General features: G+C 33.9%; 3 protein-coding genes across 3 annotated transcripts; 2 read left to right on the forward strand and 1 right to left on the reverse strand.

Moving 5' to 3' along the window:
• The first annotated feature begins 766 nt into the window (after positions 1 to 766).
• LOC120777052 (odorant receptor 63a-like) lies at positions 767 to 4,099 on the forward strand. Its single transcript, XM_040108164.1, has 10 exons — positions 767 to 891; positions 983 to 1,079; positions 1,176 to 1,314; positions 1,372 to 1,563; positions 2,952 to 3,056; positions 3,113 to 3,278; positions 3,347 to 3,452; positions 3,658 to 3,759; positions 3,826 to 3,981; positions 4,043 to 4,099. The coding sequence occupies exons 1-10, from the start codon at positions 767 to 769 to the stop codon at positions 4,097 to 4,099; spliced, it is 1,245 nt and encodes a 414-aa protein (XP_039964098.1).
• A 2,029-nt stretch (positions 4,100 to 6,128) lies between these two features.
• LOC120777053 (odorant receptor 63a-like) lies at positions 6,129 to 10,054 on the forward strand. The gene is made up of 10 exons (XM_040108165.1): positions 6,129 to 6,253; positions 6,344 to 6,440; positions 6,537 to 6,675; positions 6,733 to 6,924; positions 8,883 to 8,987; positions 9,044 to 9,209; positions 9,278 to 9,383; positions 9,591 to 9,692; positions 9,759 to 9,914; positions 9,998 to 10,054. The coding sequence occupies exons 1-10, from the start codon at positions 6,129 to 6,131 to the stop codon at positions 10,052 to 10,054; spliced, it is 1,245 nt and encodes a 414-aa protein (XP_039964099.1).
• Positions 10,055 to 13,604: 3,550 nt separating this feature from the next.
• On the reverse strand, positions 13,605 to 15,770 carry LOC120778630. Its single transcript, XM_040110516.1, has 6 exons — positions 15,622 to 15,770; positions 14,770 to 15,551; positions 14,465 to 14,703; positions 14,179 to 14,393; positions 13,849 to 14,111; positions 13,605 to 13,788 (listed from the first exon to the last, which is right to left on the reverse strand). Exons 1-6 carry the CDS (start codon positions 15,705 to 15,707, stop codon positions 13,733 to 13,735), a joined length of 1,641 nt encoding a protein of 546 aa, XP_039966450.1. The 5' UTR covers positions 15,708 to 15,770; the 3' UTR covers positions 13,605 to 13,732.
• Between the last annotated feature and the right edge of the window lie 3,650 nt (positions 15,771 to 19,420).

Raw genomic sequence — 19,420 nt, forward strand, 5'->3', positions numbered from 1 at the left:
TCTATCTTTTTTGTATTCAAATGCGTCTCGTTTCCCTCATCAACTCTCGGTATCTATCCCATCCCGCACGTGCTGTGGTCGATTGTAACGTTGCGAGGTAGGCAGTCTGTTTTCTTGCCACTGTGTGCACTCCTCATCTTACCAGCATTTTCCGAAAACCAATGGTTTCCGTTGCCGCTGTACGTAAGGAGCTTGAAATGCCGTTCCCTTATATAGATCCTCTGATGAGTGCTCTCAGAGAGCAGGAGTTCAAGTCGAGCAGAAAATCGTTTGACTGTCTATTGTGATAACAGCTTTTCGACGTCGAATCCTACTTTTGTACTTTTTAAGAAAAAACATTTTTTTGGTGTCAAAATTTGTCATATACAATTTTAGACATATGACAAACCAGTTAAAATTTGGTCAATCAGTGGTATCAACTGACAAAAAAGTAACAAAAGAAAGTTCAGCAAAAATCGCGTTTTCCTCAATTTTTTTATTGCAATCTGTCCACATTACAGAACTAATTATTTTTATTTCCGAAAGCAGTTATTTAACTCTTATAAAGCCTACCCCAGAGCAATTAAAAATTTAGTGTATTCACGCCCCAAAATGAATTACATAATGCACGCACACAATAAAAACCCGGAAATAAAAATTTAAATGCTAGTTATACGCCCATTCATGAATGCCTTAAATAGACAGCAATAACGAGCAAGCGCAGCATTTAAGATATCAGAGCCAACAATTAAGTAATCACAAAGTAATCAGTTGAATAGTCGAGAAGATGTTCGAAAGTGTGGAAGAAATATATAAACGTAATTACAATTCCATTAAAGTGCTTTTTGGCGTATCCTTCAGTTTGGGTGTGAACTTGACAGCGCCTAGTAAAATAAAAGATGCCTTGAAATTGTAAGGGTGGATATACAGAATTAATTGAAACAAAAAATAATAATAAATAAACCATACTATAATTATATATTTATTTTTGTATCCACACCAGTTTCAATGTGATTTTAGTGGTGACCAGTCTTCTATGCTTATATGGGCAGTGGTGTTATTTCAACAGACATATTGACAATATACCACTTTCAGCAGAGGTTTGTGTTATCATAAATAATAATAACAAAATACTTATACGCGCATATTAATTTTATATATTTATCAAATTCTACTTCTTTGCAACAAATTCGCAGACCGTTTGCATTGCTCTGCAAATTGTTATGGCCGTTGTAAAAATGGTGTATTACCTCTTCACCCAACGTACTTTCTATCGCCTTCTGGATCAGACTTTAACACATGAAATAATACGGAAAATAGAAATATTTGAACATGGTTAGTTCTTAGTTATGTTTATCTTTTATTAAGCACTGTAATTTCCCTCTCCAACAGATTTTCCAATAAATCGCCAGTTGAAGCAGGAGATCGATGATATAATGAGTGGAGCTTGGCAAAACGCCCGTCGCCAAATATTATTTTATTTCTGTTGTTGTGTGGGTATTACTTCCACTTACTTTTTTGGCGCTGTCTTTGTCAATCTCTATCATCAACTGAGGCAAACACCCGATTATGAGCTTAGATTAGGTAAGTACTGCATGTTAAAAGGAGCCTCTAAAATACTTTTGCATAACCTTAAACGATTTACTCTGAAGGTCTTTGTATTCGGGCTGTCTTAATATTTAACAAAACTATATATTAGATTGGAAAATATCTCCCTTTCGCCTTTTTGCTCTTATACATATTTTTAACGAAAAGGAAGCATCGAACGCTTGAATACCTAGTCTGTGAAGACGTTTAACCCAAGCTAGACAAACACCTGCATGCCGTCAGAAAGAGGGTTCAGCAATGCTCCGCCTCGTTCAATGTTTGTCGTCAAATTCTTTCCAAATATTCTAGTCATTTTCATTTGCGGTTTTTTGCATGTACCCTAGAAGCCCGTTTATAAGTTCTTTTCTTCGCTGCTGTTCTCTGGCTCTTTATGATTTTATAATTCTTGTGACCGAACCACATTCTTCTAGTGATTCCCCCATTTGATTTACTAAGTTTTCAGAGATTGAGTCTATACCAAATGTATTTTTCTAATACCGCCTTTCTTCCTCTTATTTCGGGTAGTGGAACAACGTATGCTCTACATCCTCGAATAATCGTGAGAATTTGGCTTAAATAGAAATCTATCACCGTGATTTATTTAGCCAAAGGTCAATTTTAGGGATTAATCGGAATGTTCATGACATTATTGAATTCTATCTTTTCCCACTAATAGACCTTTCGCCAGTGTCTCTGTTAGAATCACCGCCTCGATTGTGGATTTGGCTTGATAGGCCGCCAGCATTATTTTTTATTTTTGGCCGTAATATAAGATTTTCCATACTTTAGCGAAACAGCCTTCTTTACATTGCGTGTGTTATGCATTGTTCGGGTATCTGTTCGCAACAACCACTATTTTCGGCGCTTTTCGAATTCCATCTGGTCCCGGAACTTCAGATGGGTTTAACCGATCACATACTTCTCGAATCTCTTCATTCGTAACAATCGGTAAATCTTGGATTTGTTGTACATCCATAATATCGCGACAAAGTTGGATTGGGGTCGGGTTAGAGAGAGTACCGTGACTCCGTATCGTCTATTGAAGGTTAGAGTTGCAATGTCCCTGATGACTCTTGATTTATTTTTATATTAGCTTTTTTTGTTTGCAGTGGACTTCAGTTACTGGTAGGTTTGATCACTCTTGAAATTACTGAAAAATTTGCGAAATATAAGCAGCTGATATGCTTAATCTTCAGGCTTGGCCACCAAGCTATAGTTAAGTTCTGATGAAAACATGCGAGGATTGCAGTCATGGTTATAGAAACTGGACAACATTGAGTACTTTTACCTTATCTACCGGTTACCTTATCTTTATGACTTGGGTTGAAATGATAAATAATTAGTTCACTTTACTAAATTTATAATAATTTTCTGCATAATTTCAGCACTTCCCGCATTGTATCCATTTTGGGAAGATAAGGGCATGACATTCCCCTACTATCCATTGCAAATGTATATCACTGGCTGTGCTAACTATATCGCTGGCATGTGTGGGTATATATTAATTAAATGAGTAGAACCAATAGCTAATACCGTATTCTGGCAGCTGCGATGAGTTTCGACGGCGTCTTCATCGTGCTATGTCAGCATGCGGTTGGCTTGGTAAAGGTCCACAATTTGTTGGTGCTACGATCCACCTCACCATTGATACCGGTTGAGAGGCGGGTCGAATATCTGCGTTATACCATCATTACTTATCAGCGAATATATAAGTAATAGCATTATATATTGAGTACGAAGAACCATTTTTAATTCGCAAATTTATAAATTTCCAAAATAGTTATATGCAGCAGATCCAAAAAAGCTTCAAACAAGTGAGCTTGTCCCAATTCGTGCTGAGCTTAATTATACTTGGTATCGTACTGTTCGAAATGAATTTCGGTTTAGTAAGTAAACGCAAGCAATTTATTTCAAAGTAATATATATAAAAAATTAATTAGAAATAAAAGAATTTTTATATAATTTTTTTCTAAAATTTTTTTTATATTTTTTTTTAAATAACTTTTTTTGGAAATTTTTTTTTAATTTTTTTTTCTACATTTTTTTTTTCTAAAATTTTTTGTATAACATTTGTTTTTCTAAAACCTTTAGAAATCCAGCATATTTGTCGTTATTCGTATGATGTTTTATATTTTGGCGTCAGGAACTCAAATTAGTTTATACTGTATTAATGGGCAGCAACTAACAACCGTGGTAATTATTAATTATTATAAAATTTTGATTTAAAAAATACAATGGATACATTTTTTACTCAAAAAGAGCGAAGAGATTCCGTTAGCGTTATACAGTTGCAATTGGTATGAGGAAAGCGGCAAATTCAAACAACTGCTGCGCATGATGATTATGAGGACTAATCGACATTTTAACTTGGAAGTATCTTCGTTTACTCTCATGAATTTGGCCACCTTGATTGCGGTAAGCAAATAATGAACTACTATAAATGATCTAAAATACCACTTTTATTTATTTTTCGCAGTTATTCAGAATGAGTGGTTCGTACTTTTTGTTGTTGCGTAATCTTCAAGAAAAATAATCTCCAAATAAATTGTGAATTTGGTGTAAATAAATAAATAAAGAACAACGCTTTAACCGTAATATTTTTTTATTTTCATATATAAATTTTTAGAGGAATCTAGGCAAATGTTGAGTGGCGAGCGCTACCTTAGCGATTGCTCGACTGTAATGCGAATCGTGTTTGCTTCGATGGGAGCGAAATCCAGACTGTTTCGTATCAGTCTCAGAGCCTGCTCGATACATGTGAGCTTTTTTTATTTAAGCGTAACTAGTATATTGTAGATGGTGTTGTCGCTCCTTAGTTGCCTCATTTCTACAGGTTACCCTTCGTAGGTTACCCTTCGTCTACAGCTTCACAATAATGCCCTTTCACCATAATGGAGGTCGCGAGATAGATTTCTGTATCTGAAAGAGGGAGTACCCAAACTCCGCGAGACAAAAATTAAATAGAACATTCTTATAGGTCTGATAAGAATTTTGAAGAAATATTTAATGCTCAGGAAAAATTCACCTCGTAATGTTTTGTGAACGTTATTCAAAATTTTCTAGGCAACCATAAATCGGAAAATTATAAATCCTTAACGAATGAACTTATAAAAATGAATGGTGATCCATTTCGAGGTTCACCGGCATCATTTTTGAAGAAATATGGACCGATTATTCCACCGACCCACAAACCACACCAAAGCATTGTTTTTTTCCTAAATGAAATGGTAGGTCTTGAATCTCTTCAGGTGGCTCTTCATCCCAAATACGGCAATTTTTCTTGTTTACATTCCCATTGAACCAGAAATGGGTTTCATCGCTGAACAAAATATTACTCGAAAACGTCGGAGCTTTTTAAGAGCCCATAGAATTAAGATATGACCATTGGGAGAGCCGAGCGGCTTCAGTTTTTGCAAAAACTGTATTTTATACGCTTTCAATTTAAGATCTCAACCAATAATGCACGCTGGATTTCAAGATGGGTGATGGTAGGCCGATTATGTTGACCATAAGATGAGCGAAACGCGCGACACTCTTTCTTTACGTGAATTTTTGTAATAAAGTTAAACGATTTGTTAAGGTTGTTCAGGAGTAAGCCTTTGCATGGTGAAATGTCAAACCAAACAATACTGAACAAAAACAACATGACAGCTTGACACGACTCACGCGTGATCTGCCAAAAAAATGCTATTGAAAAAGTACCTCTGCTTGGATCACCAATTATCAAGATTGGGGATATAATATATTTATGTTCTTAAAAATACATATGATGTACTCTCATCTGGATTTCTTTCCGGCAAAATTGGGTGATGCGAGGGACGCCTTCAGCCTCTATCAGGACATTTCCTTATTGGAGAAGCGTTATCAAGCGAAGTGGAGCGCTGGATTGCTAACGAATTTCTGTAGGAGTCTAAAAAAATATGCACGAAAACCATAAGTATTTTTTCTATATTAAGCAATAATGCCTCAAAATGTAACTAAAGTTTGTACTTTTTAAGAAAAAAATTGTTTTGGTGCCAAAAGAAAACCTGCGTGACAATTTTTATCTTTCAATCACAGATTATTGTTTTGTGTCTCTAAACATTCAAAATTTGTATATGAGTTTTCATATGACAAAAAAGTTGAAATTTTGTTGACCAGTGTTATCAACCGACTAAAAAGTAACAACAAAAAGCACAGAAAAAGTAGCGCCTTTCTCAATTTTTTTTTATTGCAATTCATCTTAAAATCATTACAGAAGTAATTCATATCCGATAGCAATTATTTAACTCATTAAAGACCTACCCCAGAGCAATTAAAAATTTAGTGTATTCACGCCTCAAAAGGGCTGGCATAATGCCCTCACTCAAGCGGTATGAAATGGTCATATCATGTTCAATTGGAAAAACCGGAAATAGAAATGTAAATACCAGTTCTACGCCCATTCGTTGTTAATTAGACAAGAATAATTTAGAGCAGGGGCGAGCTTTGGTTAACCCATTGTGTCTTAGAAAGCGTAGCACTTAAGATGCTAGAGCCAACAATTAAGTAATCACAAAGTAACCAGTTGTATAACCGAGAAGATGTTCGAAAGTGTGGAAGAAATATATAAACGTAATTACAATTCCATTAAAGTGCTTTTTGGAGTATCCTTCGGGATGGGTGTGAACTTGACAGCGCCTAGTAAAATAAAAGATGCCTTGAAACTGTAAGTGTGGATATACAGAATTTATTGAAACAAAAAAAATAATAAATAAACCATACTATAATTACATATTTATATTTATATCCACACCAGTTTCAATGTAAAATTGGTATTGACCAGCCTTCTATGCTTATATGGGCAGTGGTGTTATTTCAACCGACATATTGACAATATACCACTTTCAGCCGAGGTTTGTGTTATCATAAATAATAATAACAAAATACTTATACGCGCATATTAATTTAATATATTTCTCAAATTCTACTTCTTTGCAACAAATTCGCAGACCGTTTGCACTGCTCTGCATATTGTTATGGCCGTTGTAAAAATGGTGTATTACCTCTTCACGCAACGTACTTTCTATCGCCTTCTTCATCAGACTTTAACACATGAAATAATACGCAAAATAGAAATATTTGAACATGGTTAGTTCTTAGTTATGTTTATCTTTTATTAAGCACTGTAATTTCCCTCTCCAACAGATTTTCCAATAAATCGCCAGTTGAAGCAGGAGATCGATGATATAATGAGTGGAGCTTGGCAAAACGCCCGTCGCCAAATATTATTTTTTTTCTGTTGTTGTGTGAGTATTACTTCCACTTACTTTTTTGGCGCTGTCTTCGTCAATATCTATCATCAACTGAAGCAAACACCCGATTATGAGCTTAGATTCGGTAAGTACTGCATGTTAAAAAGAGCCTCTAAAATACTTTTGCATAAACTTGAACGATTTACTCTGAAGGTCTTTGTATTCGGGTTGTCTTAATATTCAACAAAATTATATATTAGCTTGGAAAATATTTCCCTTCCGCCCTTTTGCTCTTATACATAAGTATTTTTAACGAAAAGGAAGCATCGAACACTTAAATACCTTGTCTGTGAAGACGTTTAACCCAAGCTAGACAAACACCTGTATGCCGTCGGAAAGAGGGTTGAGTAATGCTCATGCATATGCATTGATCCAGGGCCGGATCCAGACACAGTTTTTGGAGGAGTAAATAAACATTTACTTGAAATATGAGGATTATTAGTATGTATTAAATGTAGTAATCTTTATACAGTTTAATATCATGGTGGAAAAATTTCAAGTCGACCTCCTAATATCGAATCCTAAAATAGAAAAACACATTATAAATCGTAGACGTGCGAGTGCCATACCCTCTTGCAATGTACTATACGAGTATAATATTGTAGTCAGTTCGTGTATTGAATAGAAAAATTTCACAAAACAAGACGATGTGGGCCAAGTTATGAGAATCTTTCGACAACTTCTCCTGCAGTGACTTCAATGTCATGATGCGTGTGTAGCAATACCAAGCCGATCTTGAAGCAGAGCTCGCATTCGTCACAGGAAGTGTGCGGAATATACGAAGAAAACTATGCACTGCCAGTGTTCAAGTTCACCTTTGAGCTTCAATCGTCGCATGACGTTTTCATTATCCTTTGAATCTATCTAACAAGAAATCAATAACATTTTCCATTTCTTTGATTTTCAAAGCACATACTTTTTCTGAAAATCTTTCAAAAAATCCCAATTATAAATTCAAATTAGCACACGGATGCAATGAGAGCCGTTGCTTTTCTTGTTGCTTTATATTTTTTCAGAGTAGTACAATTATGAATATACCATTTTGCCCTTAGGGGACATTTCCCCCCTCTGAATCCGCCATTGATTGATCATAATGCATTCAATAGCAAGTTGCATTTACTTAACCCTCCTCTGTTGGTATACAACTCTGCCTCGTTCAATGCTTGTCGTCAAACTCTTCCCAAATATTTTAGTCATTCTCATTGGCGTTTGTTATGCATATACCCTAGGAGTCCGTTTCATTTAGTAGTTCTCTTCTCCGCTGCTGTTCTCTGGCTCTTTAAGATTTTTTAATTTTGTGTGACTATTTTTTTGCATACTACTCCACATTCCTCGTGTGATTCCCCATTTGATTTACCAAGTTTTCATAGGTATGCTCTAAATCCTAGTTTAATCGTGAGAATTTGGCTTAAACTAAAATCTATATCTGTCATCTATTTGGCCAAAGGGCAATGTTATGGGTCATACGGAATGTTCATGACATTATTGAATTCTATCTATTCCCACTAATAGACCTTTCAGCCAGAGTCTGTATTAGAGTCTCCGCCTCGATTGTGGATTTGGCTGGCTAGGCCGCCAGTATCATGAATTGGCATAATTACGCTCGTGGATTTTTTCAGCAAGGAATTTGCAGACTGGACGAGTATATCAAATATTAGGTTTAGTATTTTCCATAACTTAGCGAAACAGCGTTTTTTTATATTGCGTATGTTCATTGTTCGGAGTTATGTTCATAACAACCATATTTTCGGCGCTATTCGAATTCCATCTGGTCCCGAAACTTCAGATGGGTTTAACCGATCACATTCTTCTCGTATCTCTTCATTCGTAACAGTCGGTATATCTTCGATTTTTCGTACATCCATAATATCCCGACAAGATTGCTCCAGAAATGACTAGAAAATTTGCAAAATAAAAGTAGCTGAAATGCTTAATCTGAAACTGAAGCTTGACCACCAAAGCCAAATTTCTGGCCAAAAAAATTAAATGATAAATAATAAGTTCACTTTACTAAATTTGTAATAATATTTTGCACAATTTCAGCACTCCCCGTATTGTTTACATTTTGGGAAGCTAAAGGCATAACATTCCCCTACTATCCATTGCAAATGTATATCACTGGCTGCGCTAACTATGTCTCTGGCATGTGTGAGTATACGTTAATTAAATGAGTACAGTCCATAGTTAATACAGAATCACGGTAGCTGCGGTGAGTTTCGAAGGCGTCTTCATCGTACTATGTCAGCATGCGGTTGGCTTGGTAAAGGTCCACAATTTGTTGGTGCTACGATCCACCTCACCATTGATACCGGCTGAGAGGCGGGTTGAGTATCTGCGTTATACCATCATTACTTATCAGCGAATATATAAGTAATAGCATTATATATTGAGTACGAAGAACCTTTTTTAATTAGCAAATTTATAAATTTTCAAAATAGTTATGTGCAGCAGATCCAAAAAATCTTCAAACAAGTGAGCTTGTCCCAATTCGTACTGAGCTTGATTATATTTGGTATCGTACTGTTCGAAATGAGTTTCGGTTTAGTAAGTAAACGCAAGCAATTTATTTGAAGTTAAAAAAAATTGAATAAGAAATAAAAGAATTTTTATATAATTTTTTTTTCTAAAATTTTTTGATATTTTTTTTTAAATTTTTTTCGAATTTTTTTTTTTTAATTTTTTTTAATTTTTTTTTTACATTTTTTTTTTCTAAAATTTTTTGTATAATATTTGTTTTTCTAAAACCTTTAGAAATCCAGCGTATTTGTCGTTATTCGTATGATGTTTTATATTTTGGCGTCAGGAACTCAAATTAGTTTATACTGTATTAATGGGCAGCAACTAACAACCGTGGTAATTATTAATGATTATAAAATTTTGATTCAAAAAATACAATGGATACATTTTTTACTCAAAAAGAGCGAAGAGATTCCGTTAGCGTTATACAGTTGCAATTGGTATGAGGAAAGCGGCAAATTCAAACAACTGTTACGCATGATGATTATGAGAACTAATCGACATTTTAACTTGGAGGTATCTTGGTTTACTCTCATGAATTTGGCCACCTTGATTGCGGTAAGCAAATAATGAACTTTTCTATGTAAAGTAACATTATAATAACATAAAAATAAATTTATTAATTTCTTTAATTTTACCAGCTTTTCAGAATGAGTGGTTCCTACTTCTTGTTACTGCGCAACCTTCAAGAAAAATAAATTCTTAATAAATTGTGAATTTCAAATAAAAAAAAGAAATAAATAATAGTTTAAAATAGTAATTTACTATAATATAGACAAATGATAAGCCTGTTGCACATTACATGTCGTCTTCAAAGTAATCCCCACCAGATGTAACACACTTATGCCAACGACTTTTACAGTCCTCGAAACACTTATCACACGCACTTTTTTGAAATGACCTTCAGCTCCTTTAGCGAACTTTGTTTTATCTCTTCGATCGACTTCCACGGAACAATTTCAGTTTGGGGTACAAGAAAAAATCATCTCATTCACGAATATTTGGATAATAGAAAGCTCTGGGCAAAGTGGTTGCCGCGTGAGCTCACTTTTTGCCGGAAACAACGACAAGTGCACAACATTTGAAATATGTAGAAGACAGTGCTGTTTCACCGTATGACAAGTCAATTAAAACGATGACAGCAATCCATGAATTGGGCTTCGAATTGCTTCTGCTTCTACCGTATAATACTGCTCACTGGGAAGAAATTTTCGTCGGATGAAGGGGTGATCGCCGATACTGAGGCATATTTTGAAACAAAAGGTAAATATAAAATGGTATCGAACAGTTAAAGGGTCGCTATACTAAAACTTACCGATCTAAGCGGGGTTAGATCTCCGAAGGAGCTATTTAACTAATGTGCGCGATACCTTACAACATGCCGATCCCTGTGGTACCCGAATAAGGAATCTCAATTTGGAGATTCGGCAAATGGTAAATCAAAACAGCGGGCAAAATGGTTAGAGCACCTGCAACCTCTCCACCGGTGCGAGTAAGCTTTGGACTACTGTCAAGGCTTTGTTTAACCGAAGAGACATAATGACCGAGTTGAAATTCAATTTAATGGCCATGACCTTTCGGACCCGTAGAATTATTATCCGACGGCAAAATGCCAAAAGACTGCACACCACTTATTTACTTTCACCGATGAGAAGATTCAGAGTGTCATCAATAAGGCAAAGTCGCCAAATCCCTTGGCCCTGAAGGAAGTAGCATGCTGCTGCTAAAGCACATAGTCTTGATGGGAGTAAGCTACCTCACCAAGGTCTTTAAATACCCGATATGTAGAAATCGGGCCCACTACTGAAACCTTGGAAATTTGCCAACAAAGGGAAAGTCTATCGTCTGATAACTCTCCTCTCCTCATGTGCTCAAACGTAAACGGCTATATCTCCGACCTTTCTCGCTCCTCGCTGCACGAGCGACCATACTCACAAACTGGACGAAAGAGTACAAACTTGAGCTTAGCATTGCAGTCAATAGTATCGGTCGGCCGGTCCTTAACCACGCCGGGGTCGCCTGTATGCAGTAAAACGCAGACCAGGAAGCTGAAAATATGCCAGAACACTGCACTCTGGACTGGACAGGATAATTCTTGATTTGTCCCATTGATCACTTGCACAGTGAGGCCCATATGCTCTCAGTTAAGGACCATAATGAACTCCTCTCCAAGCAGTTTCTGCTGGGGTGCTTTCGCAGAAATCATCCTTACAGTCACCTGCTTAGAACCGAATCGCCTCCTAAGAGCATCAAGAGGTCTTTTCCGCAACTACGTCGACCACATAAAACAATACGCCGACCAATCTTCGAACGCAACAAACTTCAAACATGCACTGACCCCATTCACAGTGGAGCCATTAACACCTTCACCGACTCCCCCTCAGTGAATGGCGTACTTGGAGTCAAATCACCACGCGATAATCGAAAGTGGCCCTTGCGCACATTCATTCTGGATACTGTAATAGGTTAAACTCTTATTTATCCACAATAGACCCTGACATATCAGACATATGTCCAGCGTGCAATGAGTCCCTGCATGACACTAACCATCTCTTTGCATGCCCTGCTAACCCCACACATGTGAGACCCTTCTCTGTATGACATGACCCCGTCGAAACATCACGTTTCTTGGGCCTACCGTTGGACGTCAGTTGACCACTTACATATGTATATAATCTATATCGGCAATTAGGTACCCGTTACAACAACAACAGGGTCGCTATAATCAACTTGAAATGAACTACATATTTGGAATAAAGAAAAACATATTTTGCCAAAAAAATGTCGGGTTGGGGACTTTTTAATTGGCTGTTATATATTTTTAAAAAAATTTATTTTTTTGTTGGTTAAAATAGCTATTGTACCACGAGCCGATTAACTTCATTTATCTTGTGAATATCAAGCGTATGCTAATACAAAAAGTTAGCTATCGATTTTATGCAGTCAGTGATTGCATTAGTCAGGTTACGAATTAACCGGCATATTTTTTGGATTAATCCGATAACCAAAAAAATATCCCAATAAATTACATTAAAAATACAAATAATAAAAAAATTACATCAATGAAAAAAGTAGCAAAAAGATTGCGGTCTGACCATATTGACCAGGCTGGTAGTGGCATTTCACTCCGGTACGCTATCCCACTACTGCCTACCACGGGAACTCTTGGCTGCTGGTTTTCACCCCTGGCCCGGTTCATCCCTCCTTAGCCAACCTGAATGTCGAGGACTCCTCCTTGACACCCATATTGATGGCAAGCTTAGTGCGGACGTTCCGTCAACATGATCTGGTCCACCACACAGGACTCCCGGCCTCAGGCCATCCCACAATCCGACCTCACAGAAGCGTGATTACAGAAGATGCCAACCTTCCAGTCGAAAATGTATGCTCACATTCACCTACTTGTGCGTACTTCTTCTTCTTGTTCGTCGACTGCAAGCACATTTTTACAGCAAACCAGTTTGCTTTCACTGTTTCTAATTTTAGAAACGACAGCTGCGCTAACAGTGCATACGTGTATAGGTAAGTAAGCAAAATATGCGCATGACAGCAAATCATATTGTTTTAGAAAAAATAAATATTGATATTGGGTAAAAATTGCTAATTTTATTTCAGACTAAAACGTAAAAAAAACCAAACAAACAATTAAATTAATTTTTTTTTCACGAAAATTTAAATTTTTTTTCAAGAAAAAGAAAATTTAAATAAAAAAAGTTATAAAAAAATAATTAAAAAATATGTAATTTAATAAAAAAAAAAAACAAACAATTAAAAAAATTTCTACCGTGACGTGGTATTCGAACCTGCGACCCAACAAATCGTGAATCATACTAAAATATGAGTTTTGTATGAAAAAATTTTAGTATTTGAATTATTTAGTTTTACTTTGATAAATTATAAATATTGGTTTGATATTAATTGAGTAAAAATTGGCAAAACTGTTAAATAATTTAAAAAATTAAAAAAAATTACAATTAAAATTTTACTCACCTGTGATGGTATTCGAACCTGCCACCTATGAATGGTGGAACTACAAGTTTGTACATGTGAAAATGTACACGCATATTGTATCATGATTACTTCATAGCATTTTTACACAAATTTATAATCAATTCATTTATTTCATATACAAAATGAAAGAAGAATACATTAAATTAACTTTAGGTGAAAAATTGTCAGCACCATTTGACTAAATACAAAAACAAAACATTTATTATTAAGCCAAAAATAAAACAATTAAACAATGAATACGCGGTTATCAATTATACATTGATATTTATAATATATCATTAATATATTTCATTGATATTTATCTATACACATGTCTATGGTGCAGGGGAAAGTAGTGCTAAACTTCATTACAGTCAATCATTTGATTACTCCCATGGTAAACGCCCCAAAGGACACACCGACCAATTGATTAATTCATCATCTGCAAATATTTTAATAATAATTAGTTGTAGATATTATAACGACATAATGAAATGCCCACTTTTTTCTATCGTCCAAATGCCATACTGTTCTTTATCATTTACCACTGGTTCTGAAACTTCGCAATCCATTTTTTCATGAGTGCTGTTCTGCTTTTCAAGCGCTTGCAATAGTTCACTTGCGGTGTGTATGGTTTCGTCGTCATTTGTTTGCTCAGCAGCATTCTTTTTAAGGCCAACTCGCTTGCCAAAGTAGGCATCAATAAGCAGCGAAATGCCTCGAATTTCCGAAGTAGTTAGCGGCGGCTCCACCAGCGGTAGTATGCTAAATAAATATTTATGTATTTGTTTATAGTGAGTTAAATTAATCACGAAATTATAAACTAACATACCTTTTAATAATTGGTGCATTATACTGATTGATATCGCGCAATTTTTGTTCAACAAAACTTCTTTCAACCACCCAGACCCAAGGTCGACGCATAGAGTCCCCAAAAATTGGTGTACATTTAAGATCGACACCTGCATAAATTAAGTGCCGTCTCATTTTCTTCGAAATATTTTCTTGGTTCAAACAGGTGAAATCAAAATCTGTGGTGTTGGGATTCTATAAACAGTAAAACAGAAATGTATTTAATTCAAACGTAGTAACAAGATTACTTGTATATTGCAAATTACCTCATCCAATTCAGCTTTATACATTTGCTTGCATTTTCTAAACGCCACAAAGCCGGCGGCTATTCGTACTGCCCAAAAACTAGCCCCAGTTCGGCGTTGTTCCAATGCGTTTGTATTCTCTGCCAATTCTATGAAACTATAAAATACATCCTCAATAAAGCCATAAACTGCCAACATGCGGAAAAAACTGTGCGTCGCAGCAATTATGAATTCAAGTGGCTCACCAGAGCTATGAGACTCTTAAAATGCAAAATACATAAAAAGTTATAATTCATCCAACAAAGTTTTAGTAATATCATTTTTACCTCCAATATTGAAAAAATATTTCATCTTGAATAGAGCTTCTATGAAAATTTCAGACATATCTTTGATTCCGATCTCTCGTTTGACCAATGCAATTATTTCCTTTACAACGAATTCGAGCGTATCTTTTAAAGAAGTTAATTTACTTTCAGCATAATATACACGCAATTGTGCCAGCCGCTTGCCGCTAATATGTCGCTTTCCACTTTTCATATTATGCGCACCTTTACAATAGCATTCCAATGCTGCATCGTAAATTACAAATAATTTTGTTATATTCTCTTCGAAAAGCGTTTTATCCATGCGACGTATTTTACTCGCTTCCACATCACACATTGACTCTAACTGTGGAAACCAGTAGTAATTTCGTAACCAATTCAAACAATAGCTTACGGAGGTCCGTAGTATGTCAATGGGCGGTAGAACTTGTCCGTGCGCGCAAATGTGTCGCAAATCTACAACAAACGACGGTAGTCCCAGCATACGTGCTGTGTCGTACATTGTACGCATATTATGTGTTTGCATCGTCGATGACATGAAATTAAAGAAACGTGTGAAGGCGCTCGCATACAACGTTTGCACAACACTCTCAGAAGATGCTTGTTGGCCTTCAGCCTTATCTAAGTGCTGCACTTCTAAAAGCGCTTTAGTTGCGAGCACACCTGCTGGACATTGTGTACTACGGCGCAGACTCCAAACATTAATTTGACTTAGTCCACGTTTTTGTTGATCCACATCGGTATCTTCATCGAATAATAATTCATAGACGTTGCGAAATTCCCTACTGCAATAAAATGTACCAATTATTATCAATACTTAAGCACTGTTTTGTAAAAAAAAAAATACTAGCGTACACATCTTTCCATGGACCAACAACAGTTCGCCTCTTTGCTCCCGGCACTTGCTCCATGGGTTCACACAGCTGCGCGCTGTTATTCATTTTAATTTCCTAAAAACCCTTCCAAATATTCAACTAGCACCGACTATCAGTCGGTAAATGTTTTAAATGTCATTTTAGAAATTGTAAACAAATAATACACGTGCTTATTTGGTCATTCACAATAGTGTACAATGTTGATAGCAATTGAACACGATTATAGCTATCGATAACAACGATTTCTTTTTTAGAATACTGTGCTTTTTAATAAAAATTCAAAATTGATAAGCAGCAGTATTTAAAAAATTTGAAATTTGTTAATAACTGCTTGCGCAGAAATAAGCAATTTTTTAATGACAAAGGCAGCCACTGAAGAAATGTTTTTTCAGCAGCATCCCACAAATAAATTAGTGTACTTTAAAATTCGGTTACAACAGTTAACACGTACAGGTTCGATCATCTTTTCAAGTAAGCAAGGCTCAAAAGTCAAACAATAAATATAACTATCTTATCTTCCAGATTCCATCATCTCTCAAAGTAAACAAGGGATTAGTTCAAGAATCAAACATTAAATGTAACTATCTTCTCCTTATCAAACGAGGTTGTAGTCCTATGAACACAGTTTTAATAGCATTCTGTACTTATTTTTGCAGTTTCATCAAGCTATCTTACATTCCCCTATGGCATCAACCATAAAGACAATCAGGAAGGCGGAAGCCAGTAAATCTGGCTGGGAAAAACAATGGACCGACTACCGGGTTGACATTCCTTGGAAAGATTAATCCGGGGCCGTTACGGTTTCTTAGATCCGACTGCCGTGGGAACGGAACAATATTCACAAACAATAATTCAGCTCGGTATGCTGATCATTTTGATCATTTGTATATTTACAATTGTTACTGGTGTTCTAAACACGGCACTGCCTTTTTTCTATTTTTTCAGCAAAAAATACTAATTATTCTAAATTTCATACATTACTTGTGTAAACAATTCAAATTGTATTTTCTTAAATAAACAACAACAGCAATAAGTATTTTATATTGAAAAATTGTATTTGCTTTCAAAAATGCCTAACTTAAACGCTAACTTACCATATAGTTACAATCATAATATATATTCATTTAAACTGCACTTAATTGTAATTAAACTACAACTTATATTAAATGTTATGGTATGTTTTGTCAATACACCACAAAGCATATCATTGCCCTTATGCCTTGATGCATGTACATATGTAAGTATGTATATAATTGTGGTTATTTAGTTTATACTAATTTTTCGCTAAATATTATTATATGCTTGTAGATATATATGCATCAATTTATATGTGTAAGTAATGCAGTTGCTCTTCGATGCATTTGCCGCATTAACGAGATTTCCATCGACGTACATACATATGTACGTATGTATATATGTATGTAATTGTATGCATGTTATTTTCAGACATACATTCATGTATTTTATAGAAAGCGGCAATTCTATGAAATATTCCAGTTTTTACACAAGGACTTTAAAAATAATTTGGCCTACTAGTTTTACTTGTAAATATTTTTAATATATTTATATGTATGTGAAGATGTGTATAAGTATGAGCGTAGTTACACTTTTTCTGTTGCACATAACTGTGCATATTTGTATTACATACATTTTTGTCTCAGTAAACTTTTTTTTTATAAATTTAACTTTTTATATTAAGTAATTACAAAATTAACATACATATTTACAAACCATTTCAACTGAAAATTGTACATAGCTAGTAACTATTTAACAGAGTCATTTATGTACAAATATAAAACTTTCGCTAGTATATATGTATGTGTGTAAGTGTAAAAATAAAAATCTAAAATGTACAAGTAATTACAATTAAATATATACAAACGTATTTTGAGACAAAAATATTTATAAATTAACATCATCATTATAGTATATGTATATGTACATACATATTTATATATGTATAAGTGCTTGTGTGGGCATGATATTAAATTTCTTTTATTTTTGTTTAAAAATTTTACGAACACTGCTCAACAAATAAAAAATAAATTTTTTATATATTAATTACATATGCATATGTACAAATATACCTACATATGTAATATATGTACAGCCCTGCTCTATACATTCTATGTCCGCATACTCTTCTTCGTAAAAAAGAAATTCTTGTTACGCACACATTTACATATGGATGTATGTATGTATGTATGTTTAAATATAGGTATTTTTACTTAAATTTAACTTATGCGTAATTTTTATATACATACATATGAACATTTATGTGTACATTGTTTATATAGCCACTCAATGTAAATTTTACTAGCACTAGAAAGTCCTGCAATTTAACCTAAGCTTATACATATCTACATATATGTATGTATGTACATAGCTATACATATATACAAACTTATGTATCTACATATGTACATTGTAACCCTCTTCATACACACATACTATATTGAAGTTTGGAAGCAAAATTTGTTTTACAATTAATGCTACTCAATACTTTTGCTTATAAATTATTACCAAGCTTGTTTGACTATTGCGAAATTGAAACCACTTATTAAACACACATAAAATTTCAATCCATTATCAAATCATTACTATTTTGAATATTGTATCGAATATTAACAGACCCTATAAAATAAAAAAATTGGTTTGAAACATTGCATTTCGAAAGACACTAGATTTATATTGCTCAAGTCGGAATTAAAAAAAAAAAAAAAACAAAAATCGTCTCATTAAGCTTTGCAAGAATTGAGATTAGAAATAGTTAATTTATATTTTGTAATACGTTTACTTATGCTTTTTTGATATCTGTTGTAAAAACCAAACAGAACAACTTAACTCGACTTACTATTCTTATACTCTTAAGCTGTAAACTGAAATATTTTTTTACAATAATAATGATGTTATACAGTCTTTATCAAAAAAGGATTTCGAATATTTAATTTTTCTATATGAGTGACACAAATTTTTCTGTTTAAAGGACAGGAAATTAAAAAACATATATGTATATTTAATAAAAATAAAATTTTTTTATGATATCAGATTTATTATAGAAATATGAAAAATAATAAAAAATATGCATACATATAGAAACAAATTTAAAAAATGTAAAATATTAAATAATAAATTAATATTAGACACAAAAATCCCAAAACCTAAAATAATATTAACTAAATGGAAAACAAAGTTTCAAAAAGTAAAAATAATGTAATGAATATAAAAATTTACAGAGATTAAAAAATAAATAAAAACAAATATTTTAAAAAGAAATATTAAAAAATAAATAAAATAAATATATATTAAAAAAAGATCGGAAGAGCAATAAATAAACAAAAAAATAAAAATGTTAAAAAATTAAAAACATAAAAAACAAAAAAATAAAAAAATTAATAAATAGATAACTTTTATTGAAAAGAAAGAAAATAAAATCATTTTTCGTTTCAAATTTGGGAATAAATTGATCACATATTTAAAATTAAATAAAAATTTCATAAAAAACTAATACGTAAAAATATAAAGAATAAAAAAATATATATAATGAAAAAATATATGTATATAATGAAAATAAAAAAAATAATAATAATAATAAACAAGTAAAAAAAGGCTAAGTTGGCGGGCAACCGAATATTTTATACTTTTGCTACTTGCAGGAATCAAAGCCAGAGAAATACCTTAAGGTGTAAAACGTCCAGCAGAGGATCAGAATCCCAGCAATATAACTCATACACTGACCGACATATTCGGCATAAAGTTTGTAAGGTTGTAAAAAAATC

This window comes from Bactrocera tryoni, chromosome 5, assembly GCF_016617805.1.
Source record: "Bactrocera tryoni isolate S06 chromosome 5, CSIRO_BtryS06_freeze2, whole genome shotgun sequence".
In the NCBI taxonomy this organism is placed as follows: domain Eukaryota; kingdom Metazoa; phylum Arthropoda; class Insecta; order Diptera; family Tephritidae; genus Bactrocera; species Bactrocera tryoni.

What these genes read in the sequence shown, in the direction of transcription:
- LOC120778630 (XM_040110516.1), bottom strand. Translation starts at nt 15,707, where the DNA reads ATGAATAACAGCGCGCAGCTGTGTGAACCCATGGAGCAAGTGCCGGGA. An exon ending in GTTGGTCCATGGAAAGATGT is followed by an intron (nt 15,552 to 15,621) that starts GTACGCTAGTAT and finishes ATTTTATTGCAG; the next exon opens with TAGGGAATTTCGCAACGTCT. An exon ending in CATTTGGACGATAGAAAAAA is followed by an intron (nt 13,789 to 13,848) that starts GTGGGCATTTCA and finishes AAATATTTGCAG; the next exon opens with ATGATGAATTAATCAATTGG.
- LOC120777053 (XM_040108165.1), top strand. Translation starts at nt 6,129, where the DNA reads ATGTTCGAAAGTGTGGAAGAAATATATAAACGTAATTACAATTCCATT. An exon ending in TAACTATGTCTCTGGCATGT is followed by an intron (nt 8,988 to 9,043) that starts GTGAGTATACGT and finishes GAATCACGGTAG; the next exon opens with CTGCGGTGAGTTTCGAAGGC. An exon ending in ACTTATCAGCGAATATATAA is followed by an intron (nt 9,210 to 9,277) that starts GTAATAGCATTA and finishes TTTTCAAAATAG; the next exon opens with TTATGTGCAGCAGATCCAAA.
- LOC120777052 (XM_040108164.1), top strand. Translation starts at nt 767, where the DNA reads ATGTTCGAAAGTGTGGAAGAAATATATAAACGTAATTACAATTCCATT. An exon ending in ATAAAAGATGCCTTGAAATT is followed by an intron (nt 892 to 982) that starts GTAAGGGTGGAT and finishes TATCCACACCAG; the next exon opens with TTTCAATGTGATTTTAGTGG. An exon ending in TAACTATATCGCTGGCATGT is followed by an intron (nt 3,057 to 3,112) that starts GTGGGTATATAT and finishes GTATTCTGGCAG; the next exon opens with CTGCGATGAGTTTCGACGGC.